Here is a 26363-nt window from a genome sequence, read left to right as displayed (position 1 = left end):
ATACATTTTGCCACATCCCAAATACCACCGCCGTCCCTCAAGGACTGACTACTAATTGCGGTAATCAGTGAAAATGCATTGGGAAAAATATTTTTCAATTTTCCTATGAGCCAGTTTTTCAAGGGTGCGATATTTCTTTCAAAATGCACAAGTGAATACGCAGGCCCCCCAAGTATAGAAGGGTCCACTGTATTCTGGACATAAATGACAAAAGAACATGGACAGAGGTTGCTACACTTTTCATATAAGGCTATTCAGACCAAAACAACATTCCTAGATATTGTTTATGAATTTATTTCATTGTAAAATTTGTGTAACTCTCACTTTTCAAAATGACCATATTTTCCACACTATAAGGCGCACCAAAAAGCCAATTTTTTCAAAAGTGTGCCTTATACATAGATCAACATTGGTTAATCATGGCATGACATTCCATTTAGTGCAGCTCCATCTAGTGGATGCATAATGCGACCCCAACCTCTAAAACTAGTGCACCTTACTTACTATGCATAGTTTTAAAACGGGGCATTCATGTGTGTGCGCCTTGTATTCCGATAGTGCATAACATACGGTAATTATTCATAGGAATGTGTACACATTCAATTTTTGGAGTTGAATAGAGCTGAGCAGGGTTTTTTTTTTTGCATTTAGGCCTCCATGACCACTGCTTTGAATTACATCTTTTATTATTTTGGGCATGTGCTCATTTGTGTTCAAGATATTCAAATAAAAGTGGCCTGCTTGAAATTGTCTTTATGAAGAGCTTTCAGATACAGTGGGGAGAACAAGTATTTGATACACTGCCAATGGAAAAACCCATTGGCAGTGTATCAAATACTTGTTCTCCCCACTGTATGTACTCATAAATGTTTTTTTGGGGTCTGAACAGCCCAGGTAGCAGGGAGAGAAACATCAAAGTTTATAGTGCACCTGACTGCATGGACTATTTTCATTTAAAGTAAGCATTAAAGTCATAGGCGTCATCCGTTTCCACTGTGGAGGCACTGATGTTGTTGGGCACCAACTTGAACTGTACGTGCTTCGTTTTTTCTGGAAAGAAAAGGTGGACATTTCTTCACACCATTGCAGTTTTTTTTTTTTCTCCATCAATGATAACGATATATTTCGTTGACGAACCATTTGTTCACGGCGATGGCGAGATGAGAAAACGTCTACACAAACATAACGAGATACGCGCCTGCTTTCATCTAACGAGACGAAAACGTGAGTTTCCGACATACGTTCACAACCCGTGACATTTTCAAGAAATGTAACTACTAGCGTTAGCATTAGCACTCAGCGTGGGAAACGTCAGCCTGCATTGGGTCATGTCACTCATGTGACCCCTATTGTAGAAGCTACAAAATGTGCTCATCTGTCAATCTTTATTCTGATTTTTGGAAGAAAAAAAAAATATTCGTCAACTAAAACTAGATAAAGACGAGCACATTTTGAAACTACTAAATTACGACTGAAACCAATGAATCCGAAATATTCATCCCCCAAAAGACGAAGGCGCAAATTAAAACAGGTACCAAAAACCATGAACCACAATAACGTTGATAAAATGTACAGAACTGGAAACGGGTACCTTCGGTTGAGACTTCCTCAGATTCATCTACATTTGTGTCCTCTTTTTGTTTCACCTGTGAGGGGAAAAACAAGTAGTTAAAAGCCAAGGAGACTTGGTTCTCTCATTCAAATTTCATTAGCATGATCAGAGTTGGATTATAAATCTTCACGAGTGAATCCAGACTTGTTTTTGTCCTCATTTCCATGCCAGGGTGAGACCTTGGACCACATACTAGTAAGGGTGTAACGGCTGAATATTTTTTTCCTGCATTTTTTGTACTGGTGCACGATAATTATTAGTCCGATAATTATCGGTCCGATAATACGAATTATGACGTCATCCTAATAAATCCAATAATATTATTAACCCTTTAACACCCAAGCCTATTTTGGCCGAATTTGCATGCATTTGATGTTGCCTTTATATTTCAAAGAAAAAATTGTTTACACTGGCCAAATTGGGTCAGTTTTTTCAGGACACCTTGAACTTCATGTCTAAACTGTTGTTTTCTTCTCTGACCAATTATAATCCATATTTTGGACCCAAAAAGACAAAAAAATCCCAAAATCTTTTTTTCAAAATTTGTAATGTTGACGTCCCATTGACAACCAAACATGCTCGACCAACCGTTTTGAAGCCTGATAATATTTATTCAAGTTGTTAGGATAAACATTCAATAGAAAAAAATAAGATTGAATAGTTTTATGTTTGACAATTCAACACAAACAGCAGGTATGGTCATAGGCGTTTTTGACCTTTACACATACTATGGTCAAAACAGGCTATATAGTGTGCCAAATAGTGAGAAAAAAATGTATATATATCATCTAACACAAAAAGGGTTTGGTAGATATCTTTTTGTGAAGTTAGATGTTGTACCCATCACCTTATCAAAAATATATAAGTACATGCAATCAAGCTTCTTGCACACACATCTACATAAAAATTAAAAAGATTATAGTGAAGAAAAAATATGTATAACATTGAAAAAAAGTATTTTAAAAAATATTGACAAGTAGTTCAATTTCTTGGATTTTTCAGGCATGCGACCCAATAAAGTTTTTTTTTTTTTTTTTTGCGCACTCAATAAAGCTTCTTCTTGAACAGGTCACGGAGCTGCGTCACACACAACGTCACACAGCCTACTCTTTCGCCGTTTGCGCTCTACTGTCACTTCTCGCCAAGACGCCGATTCATCAGAGGGAAACAACGACAAATACGACTCATCTTCTTCCTTGAGTTAATGAAATAATGCATTAGCTTGTCCTAAATGTAGTTTTAGATTCATTCTGCACGTTTCAAAGTCGCTCGCTCAAACCAACCGGTGTTGTGCATTTTTCGGCACGACACCGGCTGCTGCTTGCTTCGCATGCCTCCCTTTCAATAGTTGGCGCCTCGCTCGGAAATTTATTAAAAATGATCACATTCGGTTCGTCCTTCCTGACACCACAACGACTCTTGGGATAAGTAGTCTTTTGTGCTGCTTTCGCTTTTGAAAAAGGACAAGAAATGATGACAATATGGAGATGGATACATGGTCCGTGCAGCGTTTTAATGCATATTTATGAGTGCAATAAAACTATAAAACTCAAATGACATTATCTCCCGTTTTTCTTGGCCGATTGACTTCAAATAAAAACTGGTGTGGACATCAACTTCCGCACTTTCAAACGAGACCAACCAGCAGCACGTGGGTGATGTAATTACAGCGTGACGAAGCTTCAAAGACCATATGCGTAAACGCGTCGCTGCCGACACGTTCGGTGTTAAAGGGTTAATAGGACCGATAATATGTACTGTGCTGGCTTTACAGTTTACACCCTAGTATGGGAAATCAGTTGACCATTTGCTAGGCATTGCTGCCACCTGCTGGTCAGAATAATTCGCCGCATCAATTTTTTGTTACAGTAGTTTGCTTACACATTGCGGTGTCTAGCGGTAGCATTGACAATCATGAATGCTTTCTGTTATGTTTCCACCTCGGAAATATATGTAAGTATTTTATGTTTACTATAACATATGGATGTGCAATATATGTTTACTTCTGTGGTGAAGGGTCATATGTGCAGAACTTCATAAGTTGTTGTGTCATAGAAGCCAGCCATTGCTGTAGTAGCTCAAGATAGTGTGCTATGCTATACATATAATAGTTGTGTGTATATAAGCGTATTGTGCAGTTTGTCGTATATTGAGTATTGAATATGTGTATTTTTCTGTGTTACTTTCACAAAATTAAGACGAGTGTCTTCCCATAAAAGCAAGAAAAGACCAAGCCTTGTGGTTTATGGAAGTGCATTCATTCTTAGCTGGCTGTCGGGCAGTGCAGAAGTGAAACGCACTGTGAGATCAAAGGCAAATTTATGTTGAATCCACCACTAGTTTTTTTAAACCTCCAGGTGTTCAAAAACTCAGGTTATATTTTTTAAAAATTATATATTATCAGTTATCGATATCGGTATTGGCTTTGAGAAGCAGGAAGTTATCGATATCGGTTTCAAAAATGGATATCGTGCACCCCTAGTTTTTTGTACTGAAAATGAATAGAGCAAATCAAAAAGTGAACCGAAATGACATTTTAGTGTACCGTTACACCCCTGCTATCGAGTCAAGTGGCACTACTTAACAATGTGGCTGACCTCTTCGTTGTTCTCCGCCTCTACCACCACATCATTTGTGGGTTTGACGGCACCTTTTTCTTCAGGGAGGTCATCGACTACCAGCAGACCCGCCGTCGGACCGTGCGACATGAAGCTGATACTGTTGGCCTGGGATGAGAATCTAACATCTACATGACAGAAGGAAATCATATAATCAACTATGACATAACAAAATGGGTCAAATAGGAATGTTAGCCAGCACGCGTACTGTTCATTGTATTTTTATTGCCAGCTGTCAGCTTCGCGCGATCCAGGCCGCTCCACATCTCCGTGACGACGGCGTCCGTAACGTAGGCAGGGAGGCCGCATTTCTCCGTGAGCTTGCAGTGGAAGCTCATCTTGGCTCTGGGAGAAATCAAAACACTGAAAAACATCGGTATCGACTCCTGGCTCACGTGTGACCTCACGTTTCAGCCCGGCAGTGCTTGGATCAGAGTTGGATTAATAGTCTTCATTGTGAAATCCGTATTAGATATTTCCTCATTTCCAACATGAATTGGCCTATGGGCAGCGAGTGGGTCGAAAGCTTACCCTGTCCAATCTTCCAGAAACATCGAAGCGGCCTGCATCGTGTTCAGGCCGCCGCCCTTTTGGAAAAGACTGTGCTTTTTGGCCAACAAGTTTAGAAACTCCAATGAGTTTCTATAATCCGAGATATTGAACTGGAGGAGGACCTGAAATGAAAACGTGGTAGGCAGTAGAGGCGTGCGAAATTTCCGATTCTTAGATTATTCGCGATTCAGCCGTGGAAGATTCGAGAACGATTCATAAAAAATTCCGATTACTGAATTATACCAGGTAAAGCGGAAGTAAAACACAGTCAGCGCGGTCTTTGGGACACAATGAGGAACGGACCGAGAGTAAATATGTTCAACTCATGCCGCTAGATAAAAAAAACAATTATACCTGACTGCGGCCGACAGCCGCTACAAACAACGACCAGTGTTCGGCCATTCCTTACTACGCGACAAAACGTCCTACACAAAGCTCAACATGATTCAAAACAATTCTTAAAAAAATACCTAGCATTAATATTATAGTATACTGTAGTACTATATATAATAGTATTAGGCTCGAGCGTATGATGTGGCACTCGCGAGGTTTCTGCCGCTATCGCCATTGTGGAAGCGAGAAACAAACAGTTAGGCATTTCAACACAGGTCGCTCTTTAAAAATGGTTGGAAATTATTGTGCGGTAAAGAATTGCAACAACCGATCGAATAGAAAGGAGAATGTACAGCTCGACGGAACACCATTGAGTTTCTTCCGGATCCCTACATGGAGAAAAGGCGAGGGAAAAGTCATATCTGAACTTACCAAACGTCGAAGAATGGCATGGGTGGCCTCGAACAGAAGGAAGGGCATAACGTTTGATTCTCCAGTTACACACTGAGTTTGCTCTATGCACTTCCACTCCGGTAAGTTAATTTCGTTTGTTTACGCAAATTTCAGTAACTTTACGCCCTAAGTCGGCCTGTTGTTAGCTATAGCTACAGCTAAACAACTAGCACGCATTCATGTGCATTGTCTTCATAAGACATAATTCCTGTCGTTGCTAAATGAAAAAGCTGTAATATTTTGACGTGAGAGAGTGGCAAAGAATTTGTACACAGGCGACATTTTATGCAACAAAAAATTTGTACATCCGTGGTCACAGACTAATGTAAACACACATTGCCTATCTTTGCTAGAAAGATGGTGTTGCCATTTGCTATGGTCATAATGTGAAGATCCTGCACCCATCCGCAGCAAAACTGTTCGTAGCTTTGTAGCGATTTGTAGTTTCGGAATTGCTGATGAGTGTGGTAACATACACCAAACACTAAATACAGCATGATGTCCATTTCGCGTAGTGGTGGAAGCTTGTCAACATCTTTATTCCATTTGTGTTCGGCTTGCTCGTGAGGGTCAACATTGTTCACATCCTTAAAATTGCTCACATATCTGTCCTTCGCCGTGGTAACAAGTTTGTCTGTATCGAACTGGCAAGTTTTCCCTACATTTTTCCATCTTTGGCACTCGCAGTTCAATTGTATTTGCCGTTAAGTTTAAATGTCCCGTGATGCAGACGTGCTTCCGCAATGGCTGCGTTGTCGCAAATCTCGCACGATCCCGTGCTGCTGTGACGTAAACGCTCGAGCCTAATTATGATAATTAATCATTCCCAATCAGAATTTTCATAAAGGGTGTCATTTTAAAGGTATCCTTAGTGTAGAATCTGAAGTATGTGGGATTAATTCCAGAAATCGTTATTTATATGACGAACATGACATGCTTTTATTTTGAAATGTTCAGCGGAAGTACGTTCGCTAAACCGGTAATTTAAGCTTTACAATCCGCAAAAAAAAAAAAAAAAAAAAAAAAAAAAAAACACTTTATGTCATTGCATGTGGTGTCAGTAACAGATTTTTTTCCTTTTGCAAATGCTGTTAACCAGCGATTTTTCGTGTTTGAAGTGTCACCTTTTAACTGCAAGTTTTGGAGAAGGCTGCCTGTTTTATAAAGAAAACACGCGCTAAAGTAGGTCGTCTTTTTTCCCCATTCACCTCAATGTAGCAATGCTAACGTATATAGTGTTTAATATAGATGTGTTTTCTTATTTTGTATGTCTGAACTTTAATTCTACAGCGTGTTGATGAGAGAAAAGAACTGGAGTCTCATATGCCATCAGCACGCACGCACGCGCACCGATAAAACGCAGCCGTGAAAATGACCACCCTCATTTTTATTTAACATGCAATAAACTGACTCATTGCATATCGCGACAGGCTTAGCAACTTCAATAAAACATGTCATTAGTTAGTTAGATGGACTTACAATCTCCTGCCGTTGTCATTCACGGCCAACGTGCAGCCAAGCTTGGCATTGAAGAGACAGGACACAAAAGTGTACCCTCCTTTGTTTCTTTAAAATAAGTCAATGTTTTGGACTCTGGTGCGTTTTTTTTTGGCTTTTTGCCGCTTTCCCCACTTGCATACCAAGCGTCCGACATGCTTAACTTTCCACGCATATATTTTTGTAATCCTTCATTAGCCGTCGACGGGATGTTGTGCTCGTCGACGGATTTACATCATCGATGACGTCGACTATGTCGACTAGTCGGGACAGCTCTTGTGTCAAATTTGACTAATATGTAGACGTTTCGCCGATGTAGCAGATTTTGGCAGAACACCGGTTGCTAGTTGCTACAAACAAACGGCTACAGTAGATGCAAAATGACAGACGGCAGCAGTGTTAGAACATGTATTTTTGAACAGAGATGCGAAATGTCGGACTTGATGGCGTTAGTAAACAGCCGCCATCTTAAAGCAGTAGACTTCTCTAGAAGGCTCTGTTGTAGCGAATCTAATACCCCTTTCCCACTGAAACTAGTGGGTCAACGCGCGTTTTTCCATGCCGATGCATCCCACTAGCAATTGGCATTTTGCACCTTTCCCATTGACGAAAAAAGCCGTGTCTTTTTTAATCTTTTCACCCGTCTAACCCCCACCCCTCCTCAGCCGTGCGTAAGGTGCGTGACGTCACTCCGCTAAGATGCGCTTCGACAACTGCGACCGAATTCATTCAGTTCAAGGAAGTTAACAATGCAAAGCAACATAGCAGCCTCCTTTCCGTTTGTGTTCTCTGTTTTCATGCTTTTTACTGCCCGCAAAATGGTCAAAATGCAGCAAAGGATCAACACTGTGCTTGTGCTGAGGCAACGTAGGCTACGTAAATTTTGGTTTGAAATTGAAAGGAGTCGTGTACGTCACAGAAGGAGGAGAAGAGCCTTTGTTTCATCTGTTATGGCTATTGCTAACGCTGCTACACTGACTGTTCGCCGTATGTGGATCCGGGCTAGAGCACATGGTTTTTGGTTTTTGTTATGACGCATCACGTACTAGCCTACGTCACCACGTAAATTAGGGTGTTGACTGTTGACCCGGGGTTTTGCTTTCACACTGCATGGCGATCAGAGCCGAGGTGATTTTAACGCGGGTCGCTTGGCGGGTTGATTGACACGGGTCGAGGCGGGTCGCTGCACCTTTCCCACTGCCACCAAAAGCCGATTGTTAGCGGGTTGACACGGGTTTTTTGGCCAGTGGGAAAGGGGTATAATTAACTTTTTATCTAAAATACTCCTCAATCGGCAAAATCTTGTCTTGAATATATCTTTAAATGATGAAACAGTTTTAAAACTTTGACATGTCAAAAGTAGACAGAAGGGAAATTATGAAATAATGGGAGCAACTTTAACAACAGTAACGGTTGATTCACAACAATAAATTGACGGTAGTTTAAAGCAGCTGATACAGAATGGGGACTGAAGTATTTTATTTAGTGCTGCAGTGATTCATTGACTAACTCGAGTATTCGATTAGAAAAAAACTATTCAAATTAAATTTTGTTGCTTCGAGTATTCGTTTAAAGTGGCGTTATAATGGTTTACTTTGAAAGTGTTTGCATTTAGTTTTATTCATTTGGGTGGATACACTGCCCTCTGGTCTGCCTCTTTTCACATGGCTGAATCTAACCGCTCCCTGTTAAGACCAATTTAAGCCAAGTTTTTGTTTGAGCTAATGTTTTTTAATGCATTCATAATTTGGCTGTTTTTTGTGGGAATATGTGTCTGAACCATTTGTTAAGAGCATTGTAAAAAAAAAAAAAAAAAAAAAAAAGCATTTTATAGCATTTAAGCCAGTGAACTTTTTCGTTGTAAGTTAGCCAATTCTTTTGTTGTACATAGATAAAAAAAAAAAAAAAATTATACCGTTTGAGGCTCAGCTCAGGTTTTTTAATTTTTCATGTTCCTTATCCGATTACTCGATTATTCGAACCAACTAGCCCATCGATTAATCGACAACTAAAATATTCGATAGCTGCAGCCCTAATTTTATTTAATGTTATTTTTGTATATTTGTTTACTGTTATATGTTAACTTGATACTGAAATAGTAGTTTGGTTTAGCCTGAGAGGATTTTTTAACAATTTTGGAACTAATGTAGAAAACATTTTTTTTTTTTAATTTAAAAGGAGGGGGGTGCATCAATAATCGTTTTATAATCGAATCGGAGCCTCTGAATCTTAATCAAATCGTTAGGTGCCCAAAGATTCCCAGCTCTAGTAGGCAGTGTTGTTTTTGGTAGCCCTCTTCATTTTCATCTCAGTCTCATGGATGAAAAGACCTATTATTCTTAGTTGTATCTTAGTTAGGGTTGGGCATTGAACATCGAGCATCGATGGGACCCGGTTCTAACACTCCGGTTCTCCCGGAACATTTCGAATTTTTAAAATTTCGATTCCATGTTTCAATGCCCTGACCGCCAAGTGGAAAAAAATGACAACAATGGTGGTAAGAAATCATTTTGTAACAGTTGAATGGCAAATATCTCATTGCAGTGGACAGTACCTGTTGCTTGTTGCACTGTTCAAGCAGAGTCCAGACAGCTTCCTGCACGCTCTCGTGGCTGTCCATCACTTGCGTACTCCTTAAAGCGATAGCGGCCGCCGGGTTTGACGGGCAGGCCAGTATACCTGGGCTATCGACCAGATTCACGTTCGGCGGGATTTGCACTTCCTGCATGCATCTGTAGGAAAATAGCCACGCAAGTAAAGAAACTACCGTAATTTTCGGATTATAAGCCGCTACTTTTTTCCTTCATTTTGAATCCTGCGTCTTATAGTCAAGTGTGGCTAATTTGTTGATTTATTTGATTTAATAAGTAACGCTTTATTTGACAGTGGTGTCATAAGACTGTCATAATTATGACATGACCCTATCATGGGCATTAATGAATGCTTATGACAGATGTCATTAAGTGTCATCCGGCAAATTTTGTCATTGTCCATTTATGTACAGCTTCGATCTTTTACATCCATTCAAAAGTGAAATAATTTGCCGGATAACACTAAATGACATCTGTTATAAGCATTCATAAACGCTCATGACAGTGTCATGTCATATCATGTCATTGTCTAATGACAGTCTTATGGCACCACTGTCAAATAAAGTGTTACCAAAAACCATAACTAGCAATTAATGAAACAATTGAAATAGTAACTGAAGAAATAATTAGCACAGAACATGAATTTTGATTGTTATTTACTGCTGTAGCGCTGCAATGCATGCTAGGAGGCATATTGGACAACAACAGTTTTGACAGCAGGTGGCAGCAGAGGTTAACTGTCTCCCCCAAGGGAGCAATGATATCCAAATGAAGCTTCTTCAAGCAATGAAGCTTTGCAACCAAGTGGTTCAAAGCTTCATAGTGGTTCAATTGGTCATAAAACAGTTGTTTGATGCCGCTGTCAAATAGTGTTACCTGTTAATATCTTTTGGTGTTAATATCCCATAATACAGGGAGGACAGCTGCAGCTTATAGTCCAGTGCGGCTTATCTATGAAAAATGCCGTTTTCGTGCCAAATTTGGTGGGTAGCGGCTTATAGTCAGGTGCGCCTTATAGTGCGAAAATTACAGTAGTTACTTGCGTTTTCTTCCAGACTGCTTGATATATTGCATCAGAACTCACTTTGTCATGCCTCTTTTCAACCCGGCAATGCATGCGGGACTTCCCTTCAGACTGTTAATCAGGCTGCTCTTACCCACATTGGGAAAGCCTGGATGGGAACAAAATATATTTAATACCATCAATTTTAAAAAAAGGTACAACACGTGTCATTGCTGTGATTAATCAAGAATGAGTTTTATTTTTTGACTATACATCTTGAAAGGAAACAAAACTTGGAGTTGTTACTGAAAATTCAGCCCCGAAAACTTTCGGCCAATAGTTATACAGTGTATCACAAAAGTGAGTACACCTTTCGCATTTCTGCAGATATTTATATCTTTTCATGGGACAACACTGACAAAACGGCACTTTGACACAATGAAAAGTAGTCTGTGTGCAGCTTATATAATAGAGTTCATACAGTGCCTTGCAAAAGTATTCGGCTCTTTCAGGCTTCAAACATAAAGATATGAAATTTAATTTTTTTGTCAAGAATCAACACGTGGGACACAATCGTGAAGTGGAACAACATTTATTGGATAATTCAAACTTTTTTAACAAATAAAAAAACTGAAAAGTGGGGCGTGCAATATTATTCGGCCCCTTTACTTTCAGTGCAGCAAACTCACTCCAGAAGTTCAGTGAGGATCTCTGAATGATCCAATGTTGTCCTAAATGACCGATGATGATAAATAGAATCCACCTGTGTGTAATCAAGTCTCCGTATAAATGCACCTGCTCTGTGATAGTCTCAGGGTTCTGTTTAAAGTGCAGAGAGCATTATGAAAACCAAGGAACACACCAGGCAGGTCCGAGATACTCTTGTGGAGAAGTTTAAAGCCGGATTTGGATATAAAAAGATTTCCCAAGCTTTAAACATCTCAAGGAGCACTGTGCAAGCCATCATATTGAAATGGAAGGAGCATCAGACCACTGCAAATCTACCAAGACCCGGCCGTCCTTCCAAACTTTCTTCTCAAACAAGGAGAAAACTGATCAGAGATGCAGCCAAGAGGCCCATGATCACTGGGACGGAGATTTATCTTCCAACAGGACAATGATCCAAAACAAAGCCAAATCTACAATGGAATGGTTCAAAAATAAACGTATCCAGGTGTTAGAATGGCCAAGTCAAAGTCCAGACCTGAATCCAATGGAGAATCTGTGGAAAGAGCTGAAGACTGCTGCTCACAAACACTCTCCATCCAACCTCACTGAGCTCGAGCTGTTTTGCAAGGAAGAATGGGCAAGAATGTCAGTCTCTCGATGTGCAAAACTGATAGAAACATACCCCAAGCGACTTGCAGCTGTAATTGGAGCAAAAGGTGGCGCTACAAAGTATTAACGCAAGGGGGCCGAATAATATCGTACGCCCCACTTTTCAGTTTTTTATTTGTTAAAAAAGTTTAAATTATCCAATAAATGTTGTTCCACTTCACGATTGTGTCCCACTTGTTGATTCTTGACAAAAAAATTAAATTTCATATCTTTATGTTTGAAGCCTGAAAAAGGTTGCAAGATTCAAGGGGGCCGAATACTTTTGCAAGGCACTGTATGTAGTAAATATTATAAAATATTGCCATTGATTTAACATTTTATGTGTTTCTAACAACACATTTTAGTAAAAGGGAACAATTGTGGTTTATTAGAGCATACATGTATTTAAGGTAGAGGATCACTTTAAGCACGTATCACTGTAAATTGAGCAGATTTACCTCAAGGGGGCCGAATACTTTTGCAAGGCACTGTATATTTTCCCCTCAAAATAAAGCCATAAATATCTAAACCCCTGGCAACAAAAGTGAGTACACCCCTAAGAAACTACATCCCTAAATGTCCAAATTGAGTACTGCTTGTCATTTTCCTTCCAAAATGTCATGTGAATCGTTAGTGTTACTAGGTCCAGGTGTGCATAGGGAGCAGGTGTGTTCAAATTTGTAGTGCAGCTCTCACACTCTCTCATACTGGTCACTGAAAGTTCCAGCATGGCACCACATGGCAAAGAACTCTCTAAGATCTTAAAAGACGTATTGTTGCACTACATGAAGATGGCCAAGGCTACAAGAAGATTGCCAACACCCTGAAACTGAGCTGCAGCACAGTGGCTAAGATCATCCAGCGTTTTAAAAGAGCAGGGTCCACTCAGAACCGGCCTCGGGTTGGTCGTCCAAAGTAGCTGAGCGCACGTGCTGAACGTCACATCCAAATGCTTTCTTTGAAAGAAGTGCTGTCAGCATTGCTGCAGAGATTGAAGAGGTGGGGGTTCAGACCGTTAGTGCTCAGACCATACGCCGCACTCTACATCAAATTGGTGTGCATGGCTGTTACCCCAGGAGAAGACTGTACACAAGAAAGCCCGCAAAGTTTGTTGAAGACATGTCAACGAAGCACATGGATTACTGGAACAATGTCCTATGGTCTAATGAGACAAAGATTAATTTGTTTGGTTCCGATGGTCTCGAGCATGTGTGGCGACGACCAGGTGAGGAGTACAAAGATAAGTGTGTCGTGCCTACAGTCAAGCATGGTGGTGGGAATGTCATGGTCTGGGGCTGCATGAGTGCTGCAGGTGTTGGAGAGTTACATTCCATTGAGGGAAACATGAACTCCAACATGTACTGTGAAATACTGCAGCAGATCATGATCCCCTCCCTCCAGAAACTGGGTCGCAGGGCAGTGTTCCAGCATGACAATGACCCCAAACACACCTCCAAGATGACCACCGCTTTACTGAAGAGGCTGATGGACTGGCCAAGCATGTCTCCAGACTTGAACCCAATAGAAGATCTTTGGGGGAATCCTCAAACGGAAGCTGGAGGTGCGCAAAGTCTCAAATATCCGGCAGCTCTGCAACGTCGTCACGGATGAGTGGAAGAGAAATTCCAGTGACAACCTGTGAAGCTCTGGTCAACTCCATGCCCAGGACAGTAAAGGCAGTTCTGGATAATAGTGGTGGCCACACAAAATATTGACAGTTGACATGTTGTATGTTAATTTTGACAACTTTCACTAAGGGGTGTACTCACTTTTGTTGCCAGGGGTTTAGATATTAATGGCTATATTTAGAGGGGAAAATAAATTAACTACTATATACAGTGGGGCAAATAAGTATTAAGTCAACCACTAATTGTGCAAGTTCTCCCACTGGAAAATATTAGAGAGGCCTGTAATTGTCAACATGGGTAAACCTCAACCATGAGAGACAGAATGTGGAAAAAACAATGAAAATCACATTGTTTGATTTTTAAAGAATTTATTTGCAAATGATGGTGGAAAATAAGTATTTGGTTTATCATAATACTTTGTTATGTACCCTTTGTTGACAATAACGGAGGCCAAATGTTTACTGTAACTCTTCACAAGCTTTTTACACACTGTTGCTGGTATTTTGACCCATTCCTCCACGCAGATCTCCTCTAGAGCAGTGATGTTTTGGGGCTGTCGTTGGGCAACATGGACTTTCAACTCCCTCCACAGATTTTCTATAGGGATGAGATCTGGAGACTGGCTAGGCCACTCCAGGACTTTGAAATGCTTCTTACGAACCTACTCCTTTGTTGCCCTGGCAGTGTGTTTGGGATCATTGTCATGCTGAAAGACCCAGCCACGTCTCATCTTCAATGCACTTGCTGATGGAAGGAGATTTCACTCAAAATCTCACGATACGTGGCCCCATTCATTCTTTCCTTTACACGGATCAGTCGTCCTGGTCCCTTTGCAGAAAAACAGCCCCAAAGCATGATGTTTCCACCCCCATGCTTCACAATGGGTATGGTGTTCTTCGGATGCAATTGAGTATTCTTTCTCCTCCAAACACGAGAACCTGTGTTTCCACCAAAACGTTCTACTTTGGTTTCCTCTGACCATAACACATTCTCCCAGTCCTCTTCTGGATCATCCAAATGCTTTCTAGCAAACCGCAGACGGGCCTGGACGCGTACTGGCTTCAGCAGGGGGACACGTCTGGCAGTGCAGGATTTGAGTCCCTGACGGCGCATTGTGTTACTGTGGTCCCAGCTCTCTGTAGGCCATTCACTAGGTCCCCCCGTGTGGTTCTGGGATTTTTGCTCCCCGTTCTTGTTATCACTTTGACGCCACGGAATGAGATCTTGCATGGAGCCCCAGATCGAGGGAGATTATCAGTGGTCTTGTATGTCTTCCATTTTCTAATAATTGCTCCCACAGTTGATTTCTTTACACCAAGCGTTTTGCCTATTGCAGACTCAGTCTTCCCAGCCTGGTGCAGGTCTACAATTTTGTCTCTGGTGTCCTTCGACAGCTCTTTGGTCTTGGCGATTGTGGAGTTTGGAGTGTGACTGACTGAGATTTTGGACAGGTGTCTTTTATACCGATAATGAGTTCAAACAGGTGCCATTAATACAGGTAACGAGTGGAGCCTCGTTATACCTCGTTAGAAGAAGTTAGACCTCTTTGACAGCCAGAAATCTTGCTTGTTTGTAGGTGACCAAATACTTATTTTCCACTCTAATTGTGAAATAACTTCTTTAAAAATCAATTTGATTTTCTGTTTTTTTTTTTTCCCCACATTCTGTCTCTCATGGTTGAGGTTTACCTATGTTGACAATTACAGGCCTCTCTAATCTTTTCAAGTGGGAGAACTTGCACAATTGGTGGTTGACTAAATACTTATATGCCCCACTGTACGCTGCACACAGGCTACTTATCATTGTATCAAATTGTCATTTTGTCAGTGTTTTCCCATGAAAATATATACTCAAATATCTGCAGAAATGCGAGGGGTGTACTCACTTTTGTGATACACTGTAGTGTGAAGAACCACAGTCCTCTTTTGATGGCGTCATCAAAACACAGTGAGCGAACACTACTGGCTCAGGTACAATAATAAGAATTCCCTGCGACGCACAAGAATGAAGAGAATTTTACCCATGTTTTTCCTTACCAACTATGCCCACGCGGAGACGCTTGTCGCCCTCCTTGTCTGCGGCGATCTGCGTCAGCAGCTCCGTGAGAAATTTTCCTCCGAAACAGGTTGCTCCTCTGGATTTGTCAAAGATTTGATTGGAAGGTTTTATCCTGCTTCTCCTCTTTGCCTGATGAAGGAGAAGAGAGGGGCACCCACGTTTTAAATACAGGTAGTCCCCCAGGTTAAGAACGAGTTCCGTTCCTACGCTGGCAACGTAACCCGAATTTCCGCACAAATCGGAATAAACCCTATGAGTATCCCTAAATCTCAAAATAACTATCCAAAAACATTATAAGTCTCTCTCTCGCTCTCTAAAAATTATAGTCATATACACTGTTTGCCAAAGGGCAGAAGAGTAATATTAAAATATAAAGTAAAAAAATAAAATAAAATACTGTGAGGTACAATAAGGTACCATTTACGCGACAAAAAAACGACTGAAGACAAAATGAGTCGTAAAGTCGAAATCACGTTAAGGTGGGTACTTCATGACCCGGGGACTACAATGTATAATCCCTTCAGAAAATTGTCATCAAACACAAATTAGGCTCAGCACGTCACAGCAGAGCCCATCATGGAGTGTTTTGATTGTTCGTGTAGGAGGTAGTAACCAGTTAAGAACAGCACCGCACAGGCTGCTCAACCTTCTCAGACCTCCGTAGAAATTCACAGTAAAGAGTTTTCAGAATCAAGATCAGAAGGCCTTGATTGCCAATGTTGAACAACAAATGTTAATACATACGTTGAAGTGTAGGCGACACGAGAATCTTGCGAATGTTTGAAAATGGCGGTCTTGGTGTGCTGAACCGGAAACACTGTTCTGAGCGTACAAATCACAGTCCTTTGATATTCACGTCATGACGCGTTGACGTAACGGATTGTCAGGCTAGAGCATTAGGTCTTAATCGGGCTGCGTTAACGGCGTAGGCCTGCCGTCACCACAATGCAGAAACATGAATCAGCCTTAAGTGTGAATATGTTGATATCCTATTCTGTGCTACCTGATCGCTAATCATGCCACTGGCAATCTCATTGCCTGAGTGTATCCACTTGCACCCAGTCATGCGTGAACCCACTCAGACGTGTGTTAGTCCTGCAGAAAAGTGGAGATGATGCGGAGGGGCTGCCCCAGGGCCCCTCCAGCAAAGGGGCACCATCATCTCCCAGGGACGCAGGGAAGGGATGAGAAGACATGCCACCCCCCCCCCCCCCCCAATCTGGACCCTCCAACCAATGCAGCACAATGTGGGACTCCTACTGCCCACTAGGCCCGAGGAAGGGAAAACCACCAGCCGACCAGCCGGCGTTCTGTGTCAGGACTCAAGTAGGGTGCTCGAGTAGAAAAGAGAGCCAGGCGGAAGCAGGAGAATATCGAGAGGCCAGTGTGGGTTGGTGCGGGACCGGAGCCCCACCACCCTCCCCCAAGCCCCAACAGCCCACCTCAGAAGCACCACTACACAGATAAGTGTACCCAACTACTGCTATATTATTGGGGCTGCCAGGTCCCCGACTGGCAGCCACTGGTAGTGTATACGGGCGGCCATGGCGCAGTTGGCAGCTGGAGTTGTCTTTGGACCCGATTCCCGGCTATGACTGCCCACTGTCGAAGTGACCTTGGGCAAGGCACTGAACCCTAATTTGCACCCAATGGGTTGGCAGCGCCTTGCATGGCCGCATCACCATTGGTGTGTGAATGTATGTATGTGAAAGGGTAAATGTGTGCTAACGTAAAGCGCTTTGGGCATGGTAACCATTAGAGGTGTGCAAAATTTCCGATTCTTAGATTATTCGCGATTCGGCTGTGGAAGATTCGAGAACGATTCACAAACATACAAATTCCGATTATTGAAATATGCCAAGTAAAGCGGAAGTACACTCAGTGTGTCGCTCGGTCTTCGGGGCACAACGAGGAAGAACGCAGCGAGAGTAGCTAAACATCATGCTTCTCATTACCCGGCCCCTTGGGTAATGCCAATGCTCAACTCACGGCTCTAGCTCAACTCATGCCACGAGATAAAAAAAAAAACACAACAACATACCTGACTGCTGCCGAAAAGCTGCTACAAAGTACGTCATCCACATAATGTAATGGTAGATATAATTTATATAGGACTAGATGCACCATTGATTCGGTAGCGTGAGCAGCACATCTACAAAAAGCTAGATGGCGGCCGTTAGTAAACGGCCGCCATCTTAAAGCAGTACACTTCCCTGCAAGGCTGTTGTAACGAACCTTCCAAGCAAATCTAACTTTTTATCTAAAATACTCCTAAATCGGTAAAATATTGACTTGAATCTATCTTTAAAATAGTTTTTAAACTTTCACATGTCGAAAGTAGACAAAAGGGAAATTATGGAATAACGGGAGCAATTTTAACAACTTTAACAGTTGATTCACAACATTAAATTAATTGAATGTTGTTTAAAGCTGCTGTTACAGAATGGGGACTGGAGTTTTTTTATTTACTGTTATTTTTGTATATTTGTTTACTGCTATATGTTAACTTGATACTGAAATAGTAGTTTGGTTTAGCCTGAGAGGATTTTTGAACAATTTTGGAACTAATGTACAAAACATTTAAAAAAAAAAAAAAAAAGGAGCGAGGTGCATCAATAATCGTTTTATAATCGAATCGGAGCCTCTGAATCGTAATCGCAATCGAATCGTTAGGTGCCCAAAGATTCCCAGCTCTAGTAACCATGTAGATAAATGAGCTATATAAGTAATGTCCATTTTCCATTCATACATTAAAATTGGAGAACCCAGCTGAGAGGGCAGCGGGACCGCCGTGTGGGACTTCTACCCGGCTGCACAACCCACCGCACCTTGTCGTAGTGCCCCCGCGGAGTATAACGTATTGTAAGCAACAAACTCAAGTGCTACATGCACCCTTGATTATAACATCTTTGGATTTTTGCATGATGCTCTTACCGTTTTTTCATGTCGAGCTTGTGTCGCTGCTTTGAAGGCTACAACTGGAAACTCCTGCTGTAATCTTTCGATCCATTGTTGCGCATTGTCTCTTGGTACCAAATCTACAACAGATTTAGGTAAACAGTAGGTGCATATGACTAATACAAACAAAGCGCTTATTTGACTTATTATTGTGATCTCACAAACCTAATTTGTTTAAAACAAAAAGTAGTTTCTTGTTGCCTGCCCTCTGCAGCACCGCCTCCTCCAGCTGAGGACACCTGCACCCCAGGGGATCGCGAGCATCCAGCACCTCTAATACAACATCAGATGCATCAATTACCTGAAAGGCACAAAACCATCTGATGAGTTTCAATGACAAAACAAAGCGGGACTGTGTCGTTACCTTATTTAGTTCAGCACAAAGAAACTTTTTTGTGTTCTTTTCTGCTGCATTCTCTTTTTCCGGACGCTTTACAGTCTTAACCTGCAATAATGTGAAAAACAGTTTTGTAGCTGCATCTACTTTCGGTGAATTTGTTTGGTTACCTCACGAGCTTTTTTGGCTTTGGGTTCTTCTTTTTTACTTGCAGACTCCTTTTCCTGTTTCCGCTTCTTGGCGCGTTCAGCTTTCGCAGCTTGTTTTTGGCGCTCCTTTTCCTCCTCAATCTGAGGTCACAGGGTTCGGTAGGAATTACTGACATTGCTTAAAAAAAAACACCTGCATCTTCATAACAGGATTAACAGCAGTGTCGAAGCTAAAGTGGTCTAAGAGCGCTACAATTTATTTAATGTCCTACTTCGTAATGCTTTGCAGAATACATTTTAGGATATGTTAAACACAAACAAGTGTTCATGCTTGCAATAATATTTATTTTGGCTTGCCAAAGTTACACTTTCAAAAGAGCATTTAATGCTGAAAAATGCTACATAGTAAAATTCCTGAGTGTTTCTTCAAACAATGCAGAATTATATGGAGCCCCTAAAAGGACATTGACAGAAATAAGAACAAATTTAAGCAAACTGGTGCACCAGAAAAAAATGTTTCTGGTGCACACTAGAAAGTTTCTGGTGCACACTAGAAAAAAACTGGTAAACATTAGCATTATACAGCATTTAAGCTAGCATACGTTTGCTAGGTTTGTTGTAAACATTAGCATTATATAGCATTTAAGCTAGCCGACTTTTCCAATGCAAGTTAGCCAATTTTAGTAAACATCAGCATTATATAGCATTTAAGCTAGCAGATGTTTGCTACGCAAGTTTGCCAATTGTTGTAAACATTAACATTATATAGCATTTAAGCTAGCGGACGTTTGCTATGCAAGTTAGCCAATTGCAAAAATTGGCCGACTTAAATGCTTTATAATGCTAATGTTTACAACAATTGGCTAACTTGCATAGCAAAAGTCAGTTAGCTTAAGTGCTATATAATACTAATGTTTACATCAATTGGCAAAATTGCATAGCAAACGTTAGCTAGCTTAAATGTTATATAATGCTAATGTTTACATCAATTGGCAAACTTGCATAGCAAATGTCCACTAGCTTAAATGCTATATAATACTAATAGAATCAAACTTAATTGTCATTGTCAGCAAAACATTGTCAACAACGAAATTTGACTTGGCACTCCAGTATAAAAATATGTACTGAAACGTACGTTAGTTTAAATGCTATGTAAGGCTAATGTTTACAACAATTGGCAAACCTGCACAGCAAACGTCCGATTGCTTAAATGCTATACAATGCTAATGTTTACTAAAATTGGCTAACTTGCATTGGAAAAGTCGGCTAGCTTAAATGCTATATAAGGCTAATGTTTACAACAATTGGCAAACTTGCGTCACAAACGTCCGCTAGCTTAAATGCTATATAATACTAAAGTTTACAACAATGGGCAACTTTTTGCACTTAAAAAAAAAAGTTACAAACTTTTTCCACTTAAAAAGAAATAATTTCAAATAAAAATAATATTCCCCCCCAAAATATAAATATCAATATTTATTATAGTAATATATTAAATATTTTTAGCAAAAGGGCAATTTTTGCATATGAATTTTTTCTTTTATTTATTTTTTGATTGAAGCAACTTTTGGGGGGATTGAATGATTTAGACACAAATGTATAGACATTTTTTTGCAGTCAAAAACATTTCTATGATTGAAAACATTTTTTTTTTTTTTTTTTTTATGATTGATGTGATATTTCCTCTGAAAATATTTTTTGCTTACTTATATTTTGATTGAATTATAAAGACACAAATGTCATACCCAAAATGTGGCCCAAACTCAAAACAACAAAGCGCTATACAAGTATAACACCATCAATTCAGTCACAAAAAAAAAAAAAAAAAAAAAAAAAAAAAAAAAAAAAACCCTCTCCAAATTAAAAAAATAAAATTAAATCATTTAAAAAATTAAATTAAATCCAAGAAAAATAGTTTCTTTTTTGGGAGTTTGAAATTTATTTTGCATTCTAACATTTTTTTTTTTTTAATTAAAGGGGCCTTTATATTAAAAAAAAAAAAAAAAAAAAAAAAAAAAAAAATCCACAAATCTACCTCCATAGCTCTGGTCCTTAGACCACTACACACCCAACCCCTTAAGTCCAAAATGGGAGGTGGGGTTTTAATTTTTTTTTTTTTTTTTTTTAAATACTCGAGGCTCAATAAAATGTACTTTTAAAAAGTGTTACAAACCTGGAATTACATTAGTTTGGGGGGGGGGGGGGCACCTTTAACGATTTCTATAGAGCGATTCTATGGTATTGCATGTATTTACTCCTGCCAGTTGCCAACACGTAATGCAATATTCAATGTGTGATAATATCATTGAATGCAGAAACAGCCTAGCAGCCTCAGATGTTATGAAAGGTCGTATTTGTTTAAAATTTTTCAGGTTGAATTTCACTGTATTAGACATTCTTTTAATGTGGCTCTTAAAAGACGGCGTGGAATTATTATCAGAGCTTTCCTTACTAACCTGCAGTCTCCTTTGCTCAGCCTCTCGCAGAACTTCCTCTTTAAATGGAGCACTACTGGGCACTCCTGGATCTTTCTTGCTTCGTTTTGACACTCCTTTCTTCTTGGCCTCTCTTTTCAATTTTCTGTTGTGCTCTCGTACCTACAACAAGAAAACGGACCCCGCAAAAAACACAAGTATGTCCATAAAATGTCATTTAAAGAGCGGAGTCCAAATGTGCAGATAGTTTTAAAAATGCAAAACATCGTTAGCTAACCTTCTTTTGGATTTTGTACCGTAGAGCACATGACACTCGCTTACTCGCTTTCTTTAGCTCTGAGAAAACAAGAAAAACAAGTCAACGTCGACAAGCGTAATATAATTAATATAAAGCAATATGTTTGTTCGTTTACTGAGGCTAAAAGAGAGGACTTACTTGGTCGTTTCATCTTGTACTTGTATTGTGCGTTCCGACTTGACTGTCCTACACGCGTAGCATGAGCGCTCCCACGTGTGGGATCAGTCACAAGGTGTCATTTCCGCTTGAATCAGCCTCAATTTCATTTCATACCGCCACCTGTTGAACAGGAGATTTATTACATTACTGAATTTGTACAGTGGAAGGTTATCATGGAGGCGCAAATGGAACACAATGAAATATATAAACTAGGGCTGTCAAACGATTAAAATTTTGAATCGAGTTAATTACAGCTTAAAAATTAATTAATCATAATTAATCGCAATTAATCGCAATTCAAACCTTCTATAAAATACGCCATATTTTTCTGTAAATTATTGTTGGAATGGAAAGATAAGACACAAGATGGATGTATATATTCAACATACGGTACATAAGTACTGTATTTGTTTATTATAACAATAAATCAACAAGATGGCATTAACATTATTAACATTCTGTTAAAGCGATCCATGGATAGAAAGACTTTGGTTCTTAAAAGATAAATGTTAGTACAAGTTATAGAAATTTTATATTAAAACCCCTCTAAATGTTTTTGTTTTAATAAAATTTGTAAAATTTTCAATCAAAAAATAAACTAGTGGCCCGCCATTGTTGATGTCAATAATTGCTTACACAATGCTTATGGGTGCTGAAGCCTATCAAATCAGTCGCACCCAAGCGCCAGAAGAGGGCGGCAAAACTCCATAAAACACAATTAACAAGTGGGCATTTCACTGTACTGTCATTTAAATCTGTCTGAGCGGGGCATGTGCCTTAATTGCGTCAAATATTTTCACGTGATTAATTTAAAAAATTAGTTACCGCCCGTTAATGCGATACTTTTGACAGCCCTAATATAAACACATTTGTATAAATACTTAAATGTGTCATTAATTCTTTAAAATGGGAAATAAATAAAAGTGTCATTAAATGTGTCATTAAAATACCAGTCCATTTAATGTAAAAAAAAACAAACAACAAAATAATTATTTTAATATTTAATTAATGATTTTATTTTGTTGTTGCAGCACTTCATGAATTTATTTACAGCACATCCCCGTAAAATCATTCATTAAATAGTGAAATAACTATATGTTTTTACAATTACTGAGCTGGTATTTTACTGAATTAATGACACATTTAATGACATTTGTATTGATTTATTTCCTATTTTAAATAATGACACATTTAAGCTCCCTACTTTTCAGATTATAAGTCGCTCTGTAGTATAAATCGCACCCATGGCCAAACTTTGAAAAAATAATACGACTTATAGTCTGAAAAATGCAGTATTTATCTTAAAATGTATTTATATATTTCATTCTGTCACATTTGGTCCCCCATTGATTTTATCACCATCCACTTTCTACCCTGTTCAGGGAGTGGAAGGGAGTCATTTATTATGTCCAGAGGACACCTTACCATAGAATATAATTTCACTCAAAATGTCCTATTTACAGATATTAAAATAGAATAGAGTAGAATGGAAAGATTCAAAGCTTAGCCATAATGTTCACCGCATAAAACAAAAGCAAAAGTACAATAAGCCTAATAATAAAATAAATAAATAAATAAAAGACACAGGTTACCGTGTACACAGATTGGGAATAAAGTGAATATGTGACTAGCAGCAAGTAGTGATGTAGAGGTAATATATAAGTGCGTATATGAACATTTACAGTACTCAGACTAGGAGGCAGATGGCTGACTTTATGTGATAGTTTGCGCGTAGATATTGTAACCGTACCGTAACAGTGCAAAATTGCTATAATGTAACTGTGCAAATTAGGGGTGTGACAAAATATCGAAATGGTGATATATCGTGATACTTTGTATGCCAAAAGGTTATCGATATGCTCCTGCCAAGAATCGAGATATCGTTTTAAAGGTGTCGGTGTTTAAAAAAAAAAAGAAAAGAAAACATTAAAAAAAAAAATGGAATCATGAGAAACAAACAAAGAAATAACAATCAAAACACATCTCTAGTATTTAGTAGCACCACCTCTGGCTTTTATGACAGCTTGCAGTCTCTGAGGCATGGACTTGATGAGTATTCTTCATCAATTTGCTGCCAACTCTCTTTGATTGCAGTTATCATCAAGGACTGAGGGAATTTTGATGTCTTCTTCAGCCAATTATCTTTGTAAATCTCACTGGAACGGCACCAAACAAATGTTCCAGCATCATCACCTTGTCAAGAGTCAAGAATCTGCATTGGACAAGGTGTCAAAAGTCAAGAATCTGCATTGGACAAGGTGATGATGCTGGGACATTTGTTTGGTGCCGTTCCAGTGAGATTTACAAAATGAGCTAATTGCCTGGCATTGACTGCCACTGACAGCCATAGACGCTCAATCCGTTTGAAGTGGGAGGGATGGCAGCGATTTGTTCATTCGCTGCCACCCTCCCAGTTCAAATGGATTGACGTCTACTAGTGATAAACTCATTCCAATTCACACTAGAAGCTTGTTTTTCTGTTAATTAGTTGTTTGTAGAATATCCTAGAATGATTTCCTGACCAATGTATTGATAATCGTTGTATCGCCATTAGAGCTGGGAATCTTTGGGCACCTAACGATTCGATTACGATTCAGAGGTTCCGATTCAATTATAAAACGATTATTAATGCACCCCCCCCCTTTTTTTTTTTTTTTTTTTTTTTTTTTTTAATGTTTTGTACATTAGTTCCAAAATTGTTCACAAATCCTCTCAGGCTAAACCAAACTACTATTTCAGTTTCAAGTTAACATATAACAGTAAACAAATATACAAAAATAACAGTAAATAAAAAACTCCAGTCCCCATTCTGTATCTGCAGCTTTAAACTACATTCAATGAATTTAATGTTGTGAATCAACTGTTACAGTTGTTAAAATTGCTCCCGTTATTCCATAATTTCCATTCTGTCTACTTTTGAGCAAAGTTTTAAAACTATTTCATCATTTAAAGATAGATTCAAGACAAGATTCTGCCGATTTAGGAGTATTTTAGATAAAAAAGTTAATTAGGTTCGCTACAACAGAGCCTTCTAGAGAGGTCAACTGCGTTAAGATGGCGACTGTTTACTTACGCCGGAAAGTCTGTCATTTCGCATCTCTGCTATATAATACATGTTCTAACACCGCCGTCGTCTGTCATGTTGCATCTATTTCTACATATATATGATATCTACTGTAGCCGTATGTTTGTAGCAACTAGCAACTGGGCATTGTTTGTAGCGGCTGTCAGCCGCAGTCAGGTATGATTGTTTTTTTTTTTTATCTAGCGTCATGAGTTAAACATGATATTTACTCTCGGTCCGTTCCTCATTGCGTCCCAAAGACCGCGCTGTCTGTGTTTTACATCCGCTTTACCTGGTCTAATTCAATAATCGGAATTTGGATATTTGTGAATCGTTCTCGAATCTTCCACGGCCGAATCGCGAATAATCTAAGAATCGGAAATTTCGCACGCCTCTAATCGCCATATCGTCAGATCATCGTTATCGTGAGCTTTGTATCGCAAATCGTATCGTATCGTGAGGTACGAAAAGGTTCCCACTCCTAGTGCAAATATTGCATATGCAGTGCCCAGATGGAGACAGATGTCTGAGAACATATTAGTTATTGACATGCATGTGACAATGTTTTGGAATTAGCAGTGCAAACTTGAGTTGATTATGGGGACAGCTTTTGGAAAGAAACTAAATAACATTTATTTTCATAGTAGATTGACTGACAGTTATTTGTTTTCCTTCAAAAATAACAAAGAAAAGTTTCCTGGTTTGATCTGTATTATGACTGAAAATTATCAAAAAATTTTATCCTTGAATTTATCCGTTTACGGAACATTTTTGGTAATTAGAAAGAAGGTGGGGGCCGGGGACGGACTCTTTATGAGGTTCAATAATTCTTATTATTATTTGTAATTACCGAATAGTAACTCGGCTAATAGCTATTTCTAACCTTGACTAGTTACTTTGGGGGGAAATGAACTGTGAGTAAATCGGGGAATGAAAACAATCGGTGTTTGTCGTTTTGTCACGTGACTACAGCGACTCATCTTTTTGGTTCCTTGTTTTGGGGGATGGTGTTGACCCACCGCGTTGTCCTGGAAGATGACCAAACTGCAGTTTTTAAACGTCTTCTTGACGGAGCGGCTTATGCTTGCTGCGCAAGAGATCTACAAATCAGTAGAGGACACAATCTTGGAATACCAGGAGGAAATAGCCATCCGAGAGCGGGAGAACGACCATCTGAGACGCAGGCTGCGAGATGCTGGGATTGAAATATGGCCAGGTTAGCGCTAAAGTAAAAATAATCTAGGCACGATTACCTATTTCGTGCGACTTCACGAAGGCTTTAATGTTAGGCGATAGGTATT

General features: G+C 39.5%; 2 protein-coding genes and 2 non-coding genes across 5 annotated transcripts in view; 1 reads left to right on the top strand and 3 right to left on the bottom strand.

The window, feature by feature from the left end:
• Nucleotides 1-621: 621 nt before the first annotated feature.
• On the bottom strand, nucleotides 622-22085 carry gnl3 (G protein nucleolar 3). The gene is made up of 15 exons (XM_057846549.1): nucleotides 21978-22085; nucleotides 21819-21877; nucleotides 21563-21703; nucleotides 19128-19247; nucleotides 18985-19065; nucleotides 18786-18921; nucleotides 18597-18700; nucleotides 15641-15791; nucleotides 10741-10828; nucleotides 9620-9797; nucleotides 4762-4904; nucleotides 4439-4575; nucleotides 4210-4358; nucleotides 1592-1646; nucleotides 622-1050 (listed from the first exon to the last, which is right to left on the bottom strand). The coding sequence occupies exons 1-15, from the start codon at nucleotides 21988-21990 to the stop codon at nucleotides 950-952; spliced, it is 1656 nt and encodes a 551-aa protein (XP_057702532.1). The 5' UTR covers nucleotides 21991-22085; the 3' UTR covers nucleotides 622-949.
• On the bottom strand, nucleotides 4648-4719 carry LOC130922462 (small nucleolar RNA SNORD19). Its single transcript, XR_009064509.1, has one exon. It is a non-coding gene; the product is annotated as a small nucleolar RNA SNORD19 (small nucleolar RNA).
• Nucleotides 16188-16323, bottom strand: LOC130922464 (small nucleolar RNA SNORA47). The gene has a single exon (XR_009064511.1). It is a non-coding gene; the product is annotated as a small nucleolar RNA SNORA47 (small nucleolar RNA).
• A 3935-nt stretch (nucleotides 22086-26020) lies between the features above and the next one.
• Nucleotides 26021-26363, top strand: part of LOC130921657 (adenosine receptor A1-like) — an 85496-nt gene continuing 85153 nt past the window's right edge. Inside the window, exon 1 of one of the 2 annotated variants that reach the window (XM_057845800.1) lies at nucleotides 26021-26278. In XM_057845800.1, the coding sequence (XP_057701783.1) occupies nucleotides 26098-26278 (181 nt within the window). In that variant the 5' untranslated portion in view covers nucleotides 26021-26097. The remainder of the gene's footprint in view (nucleotides 26279-26363) is intronic. The other variant, XM_057845804.1, reaches the window with a different exon arrangement.

The sequence above is a fragment of the Corythoichthys intestinalis genome, chromosome 9 (assembly GCF_030265065.1).
Source record: "Corythoichthys intestinalis isolate RoL2023-P3 chromosome 9, ASM3026506v1, whole genome shotgun sequence".
NCBI classification, from domain to species: Eukaryota; Metazoa; Chordata; class Actinopteri; order Syngnathiformes; family Syngnathidae; genus Corythoichthys; species Corythoichthys intestinalis.
Note: the sequence above shows the minus strand (reverse complement) of the source record. Positions and strands in the feature narration are given on the sequence as shown.